Below are 7,264 nucleotides of genomic sequence, written 5' to 3'. Positions count from 1 at the left end.
CATGAAAATTGTTGTCCTAGGGTTTTTTGGGTTTTTGAACACAGACCGTTTATGCTAGTGATAAAGTACATAGACCCATAGTAGTGAGAGGTCGAATGATTATGGGTCCCATGCATTTTATGACTGGAGTGGATTCACAACCTACCAAATAACTATTGCATTCAGCTAATCTTATCATTTAACCAAAAAAAAAAATCATATCCCCAATTTGGTTGGGAGACACATGGGTATGGAGAGAAAAGGAGTGAGGTGGAAAATCATGTCTCAAAATATTTCAAAGAAAGGATCTAAATCCAAAAATGGTTGTTGAGTACTTGAGTTGGCCAGAAAGGCCTTGTGTGAATATCATGATGCAAACCGGTGTATGGTGAATCTGAAAAACCCAATAAATTCGATATGGGTCAAATGGTACTCTCCAAGGGAGAGAACCATCAAAATTAATTTTGATGTCTCAACTAAAAGATATGGTGATTGTACTGTTGGATGCATCGCAACAGAACATTGACAAGGAACATCGATATCACATTTCCATCAATGTTGTTGAATGCAAGGCGGCATTTGAAACTCACAAGATCATGGTTCATCTTGGTCACTCCAATGTATGGTTCGAGGGAGACCTAACGATAGTAGTTTGCAAGTCAAGGATCGTCCTCCATAGAGACGCAAATATTAGTGCAAAAATGTCTCAGATTGGTTAAAGAAACAAACATTTGCACTTCCCATTCACACACGTCGAGGTAAACAACCCCGTTGTGTAGCCCTTCAGAACATATTAAAAAAATTGTAGATTGGTTGGGCAGTCCTCCTCTCTTGACCTTAGTAGTTGTGGTGGATTCCCTTTGGAGCCCACTTTTCTCCATTAGGTTTTCTTTACTTTATTGTAAAAAAAAAATGAAAAAGATAGGGGTTATGTGGGACCTAGTGTCAAGAGAAAGGGTTTCATGGGGCTCGACATTAGGGGAGAGAGGGGTTTGTGGGTTTTGTTTTTAAAAAAATTCAATAATTTCATTTTAATGAAAACAAATTATTTTTCTTTTTCTAATGACTATCAATATTGTAGCCCCCTAGCTGGATAAAATTGTTTATTTGAAGACTACTATATCTTCACCCCTCTCCTGTAGTGAATACTTAGCTTTAAGGGTGATCATTAAGAACAAAAAAAAAAAAACTAATCGAATTGATGAAATTGAATAGGTCAATTTGGTTTTAGTTCAGTATTTTTTGAAAGATTGAAGGTACTCGTTCAGTAATCAATAGTTAACTAAACCAACTTGTGTGTTTGTTTATATATACATATTATATATATTGTGATGACCCTCCAATTACGAACTGCCACGTGGTGCCCGAAATCGTCTAATGACACCTCGGCATCACATGTGGCATGACCTTACTTGAATGGTCATCGACATATTGGCTTATGCCACCCAAAGTAACTTTGACCTTGCTTAGGAGTAGACTGGTAGATCGGCTTATAGGACCTTTACGATGCACATCCATTAATTGCTCTGAACACTGGACTACCTCTTCGACCTGGGTAACACGCAAACTAAGGTGTCACGCTAACCTCAGGATAGCTTCGACCTACGTGGCAGGTCTCTCCTTATTTGTTTGCACCACCTAGTGCCCCCAAAATGTCCATGGACACGATGCCCACATGGCAATGGTAAACTCAATACCTTCCGCTTCGTGAGGAACCAGGTAAGGACCACAACGACGCTATATTGGCGTTGTAAGCAATGGACGAATAAGGCCTATCACCTCCGAATGTGGTGAACACGCCTTGATTGAGCTTCAAAGTCTATATAAGGGTGACCCTCACCCTCAACCCTCAAACGGTATGCTTACACTTCTACACATTTACTATACTAGCTTTCAACTTTGATTCTCTACCCACTAGCTCTCATTCACTTCGACAGCTAGGTACTAACTTGACTCTCGTAGTTACTTTTCCCAGATCATCCTCATAGGCTCTTTAGTGTGTCTGATCTTGCTGATACAATCTGACGACCTCAGTTCACATCATCCAAGCTATATTTGCTAGTAGGGACTGATAGCGATTTGATCATCAATTTTCATATATATATATATATATATTAGATTATCTAAATATTATAAATGAATATATATATTTATAATATATTGTTTATTATTTATAATATAATATATCATATGTATTCCTAGTATTTTTATTATATATGTTTTATATATTTATAATATATATTATAAATATCAAAAACACAAAAAAAACGATAAATTGAATAGGTCAAAAACTGAACCAAACAAGTGCTTAGCCAATTGGCTTTGGTTCAGTTTTGGTTCATAATTTTTAAAAAACCGATAGTATCAATTTGGTTTTAAAAATAGGCCTATGGTTCAATTAACCAAACTGTGAGCACCCCCTACTTATCTTTTGTTTTATATAGATCATAAAAATTAACTCCAAATAATGTATATCATACATGGCTAATACTTTCTTGAACACATGCATATCACTAATGAAATAGCAAATGAACACTCTACTAATAATGCTTAGGCAAGTTTATAATAGCCCAACGTGATTTTTCTATTACTATTTTAATGTCAAACTGATGAAAGGGTGTGGTAAACAAAGGGGCCAAGAGTCACACCAGAGGTTATCATGGCCCGACTTAGTACCCGAGTCCATGACAAGGTCCATAAGGTTTGGGCCTTAATCTTGGGACTGATTGAACCGGGCTTTGACCCTAATATGTAATTACATGCATTATATCAAAATATAATAATTTTATAGATTTAACTATAATGTTAGAAAGATACGCGAAAAAGTACGGATAAGCCCAATGTAAATTTTTAATTTTCACTTCTGACCTTGGCTGAACTGTCATTCTCCCAAAGACATGATACCAGAAAAAACTTATAAGCAATCAACCTTCTCTTCAAAATGGTAATCAAGTGGGTTTTAATCAAATGGTCAAAGCCTTTCCAGTATCACATGCAGATTTTCCCCAATTTATATTATTGACATATAACATGTGAATAAGATATTGTTAAAAATATAAAAATATTTGATATAATAAATTACACGTATTTTTATACTTATATAATATATGTATATATAAAGTATATAATAATGTATAAATATATAGTGTGCTGAACCGAACTTTTTTTATAGATGATGGGCTGGACCGAACTTTGAGCGGGGCTTGAAATGTTGGCACAGGCCCGGCCCAGGCCTAAACACAAAATACTGGCCCAAGCCAGGATTTGCCGCAAAAAACCAGGGTAGGCGGCCTCTGTAATTTGCCGCAGATACGCTCCAGCCTCCAGCCTGCAGATCAAAGGCGACTGAACCAACCTTTTCTATTGGAGTTGGGGTTTCGACAAGCGTGGGGCGAGGACGAGTAGAGGTTTAGCACTAGGGTTTTAGGTGGAGGAAGGAATTCGCTCCAACACAGACGACCATGGCGAGGTCTATTAGGTCTTCTGCGACTCGTCTACTTTACGCCCTGTGCACGGAGAACACTCTCTCCTCTCTGTCATCCTCATCCTCGCCTTTCGCGGTTATCGTACTCGAAAATGGCCAACGGCGGGGATTTTCTGCTGGGAACTTGGCGCGAGCGAAGGAAGATAAGGACGCTTGGTGGAAGGAAGCCATGGAGAAGCTTCGGAACATCGGAATTTCTGCACATATTGATTCCGGCAAGACGACGCTCACCGAGCGGATTCTATACTATACGGGAAGAATTCACGAGATCCACGAGGTCAGAGGGAGAGATGGAGTTGGCGCAAAGATGGACTCCATGGATTTGGAAAGAGAGAAGGGGATTACGATCCAATCTGCTGCTACTTACTGTACCTGGAATGGTTATCAGGTGCATTTTGTTTGTTGCACTACTTCGTTTAAATTGCTTATAGTTGATTTTGATTTTTTTTCTAATGCTGCGTTATTCAGTATGGTTTTAGAGCAATCCAGTCTTCTTTGATTTGCTGAATTCTTTGATTATTCTTGGAGGTGATAGTTCGTTTGACGGGGTAGATCAGAAGTTGGATTTAACCCGTTATGTTTTAGTATGAAATAGAATGCCGGTATGCCACCATAATTTGCTTGATTTATGGAGTAGATATATTAACGAGATCGAATCAGATCAGCGTTTTCTATCCATCTTGTGATTGGATTTTTAGTTGATTCTGGAGCTCTCCTATACGTACACATGCCAGTCACTCATACGTAGTGCACTTCTATGTTATCAACCATTGCTTATGCTTTTTTTTTTGCCCTTTCTGTCTTGTTGTTCAAAATATACATTCCAATCATCTGCCGTGGATACTGGAAGTTAGAGCCAACTGTCCCTACTCCCTACAGCCGCAGGCCTTTCTCTAAGCCTCTGGAAGCAATTGTGTTACGATCCATTTGTCCCATATTGGTAGTATGGGATGCTAATGTGAGGTATCCCACATCGGTAGTATGGGATGCTGTTGTGGGTATGTATGTGCTTGAGTTTTCTCCCTCTAACAGTTAGGGGTGAGTTCTCCTAAGGCGCATAACAAATGGTATCAGAGCCTACACTATGCCTCCCAGTTGCAATCGTGCGGCGCAGGTGGTGATGTCGGTATTGCAGTGTTTGGCCGGATTAGGTGGACTGGTGCAAAGCAAGCCTGTGTGGGTGCCGGGACTGCAGAGTGTGGTGGAACGTTACGATCCATTTGTCCCATGTTGGTAGTATGGGATGCCAATGTGAAGTATCCCATATCGGTAGTATGGGATGCTGTTGTGGGTATATATGTTCTTGGGTTCCCTCCCTCTAACAACTAGCTTTTAGGGGTAAGCTCTCCTAAGGTGCATAGCAAATTGCAAAATAACTCTATGGAAATCTTAAAAAAGAAAAGAAAGTAGAGAGAAAAACCAATAGAATATGAGAAGTCCTTGCATCCCCGGGGAAAAGTGGAGTGAGGAACCTTAACACTGTGAGAAAAGTAGCACTTGGTAATAGGGCTGTCAACGGACTCCAAAAGGCCGATACCCAATTTGACTCCAAAAGTCCGATACCTCAGATTTGGATGTTAGAACTTGCATCTGATTAATAAATCGGATGTGGATGTAATCCCATCCCATCCTGTTAAAATCCAAGTTCCATAGTTGTCAAGGCGCCTAGGCGGTGGAATTTGAAAGTATAAAATAATGTAGCGAGAGAGAGAGGGGGAGGGAGAGGGAGAGAGGGAAGGGGGTGGAGCCCCCTTTTTGTTCCCAAAAAATATTTCTTAAAAAAGAAAAACAAACATAGGAGTTAGAGGACATGGAATAGAGAGAGAGAGAGAGGTGAAGCCCCCTTTTTGTTCCCAAAAAATATTTCTTAAAAAAGAAAAACAAACATAGGAGTTAGAGGACATGGAGCAAAAAAGAAAAATAGGAGTAAGAGACTTGGACTGTGTTTAAGGTGGCGGAGGCCCTGTTTCATGTTTCGTCCAAAAAAAGCATTATTAAAAAATAGTGCAAAAATATACAGGAAAGTTTAAGAAAGTTGGGGCCGTAGCCCCTGTTTAAGAAGAAGGGGGCAGAGCCCCTGTTTTGTTTCCAAAAGTACTTTTAAAGAATTATAAAATAAAATACTGGAGTACCAGGGTGATTTGAGGAAGGAGGAGGAGGAGGTTGAAGAGGTGGAGCCCCTGTTTCGTCCCAAAACTATTTCTAAAATAAGAAAAAAAGAAGAAGAAACTTACTGGGAGGTCTTGGATGAACTGAGTCCTCGGTTTCTCCTCTCACTCTTGGTTCAAAATGCAAACCCAAAGAAACTTTCATAGCTTTAGTAAAAAAAGATTTATCTTTATAAAAAGTTCTAACATACAACAGGATGTATTCTAATAAAATAAAACCAACCAATAAAATGATACAATATATAAAGAGGCATTCAAAAAATGATATAATGTGTATATGCATGAGCGCCTAATACGAAAAACACTTGGCGTTGGGCAAGGCGACTTCTAAAAATCTCCTAGTCACCTAGGCATCACCTTGACAACCATGCCAAGTCCAATAAAAAATTATATACATATACATTCATTTATATAAAGTTTATAAATTATAAATCTACTGTTTTATGTTTATATACATTTCTATACATGTATAAATTAAAAAATAATTAGTTTTTTAAACTTTTTAATTTTTTTGTCATCTTAAACACAATAAGATGGATGCAGATTAAATCTGAATCTGATATATCGGATTTTGTGAGGACTGAATCCCATCTCTTTTATCATTCACTAGCCAGCTCATCACCACCTTGGAGTCGTCTTCAATAATTAGCTTTCCAACTCCCAATTCTTTAGCCTTTTGCACCCCCTAAAACTACTGCCATAACTTTTGCCCCAACTGAATCTACTTCTCCTATTGGACCTGCATACATCGTACTTATAATTCCATTGTCATCCCTTACTCCCCCAATTCCATATAGCCTAGGATTATCCGAATTACTTCCACCAAAGTTCAGCTTCATCCACTTTCTACCTGGATGTATCCAATCCCTTTTAATCTTAGGGTCCGTTTGGTTCATGGGAATAGGGCTCTGGAATCGGAATCGGAATGGCCATTCTGATTTATTCCGATTCCAACTGTTTGATTGGGTGGAATTGGAATCTATTCCCATTCCTGGTGGAATGGCATTCCTTTCCCCTCTCTTGGGAATGAGAATCCATTCCAGCTGATTCCAATTCCCATCTGAACCAAACAGGTGGGAAAATAGGCCATTCCAATTCCGATTCCAACTGTGAACCAAATGGACCCTTAGTTCTTTTGATAATGAATCTGCAATTGGGAATGAGAATCCATTCCAGATGATTCCGATTCCCATCTGAACCAAACAGATGGGAGAAATAGGCCATTCCAATTCCGATTCCAACTGTGAACTAAATGGACCCTTAGTTTTTTTGATAATGAATCTGCAATTGCCTCTAAATGTGATGGTATCAATTACTGCTTTCTTGCTTCTTTTTTCCCCACAATTCTTGCAATACTTTCTTCCCATGATGTTCAAACCACTGCTGCTCTTGTACATTTCCACAGGATTTTGCCTCTTCTTCTTGGGCACCTGAATACTATTGCCTCAAATAATCTGTCCAAGCAAGAGGAGGATTCTACTTGCATCCAAAAAGAGCAAGAAACCAATCCCAAATACAGCAGACAAATGGACAGGATATTTGTAGGTAGTATGCAGTCTCACCATTCAGTTTGCACATGATACACCAATTATTAGATAAGTACCAAATTTGTCTCTTCCTTTGCAATCAATCA

General features: G+C 38.9%; 1 protein-coding gene across 2 annotated transcripts in view; it reads left to right on the top strand.

Annotated features, from left to right (window-relative positions):
* Positions 1 to 3,248: 3,248 nt before the first annotated feature.
* The window catches only part of LOC104598483 (elongation factor G, mitochondrial-like), a 36,118-nt gene continuing 32,102 nt past the window's right edge, over positions 3,249 to 7,264 (top strand). For both annotated transcript variants that reach the window (XM_010260564.3, XM_088889415.1), the window contains exon 1: positions 3,249 to 3,851. In XM_010260564.3, coding sequence (XP_010258866.1) covers positions 3,441 to 3,851 — 411 coding nt within the window. In that variant the 5' untranslated portion in view covers positions 3,249 to 3,440. The remainder of the gene's footprint in view (positions 3,852 to 7,264) is intronic.

Source organism: Nelumbo nucifera, chromosome 6 (genome assembly GCF_055504915.1).
Source record: "Nelumbo nucifera cultivar China Antique chromosome 6, China Antique-T2T, whole genome shotgun sequence".
NCBI lineage: Eukaryota > Viridiplantae > Streptophyta > Magnoliopsida > Proteales > Nelumbonaceae > Nelumbo > Nelumbo nucifera.
Note: the sequence above shows the minus strand (reverse complement) of the source record. Positions and strands in the feature narration are given on the sequence as shown.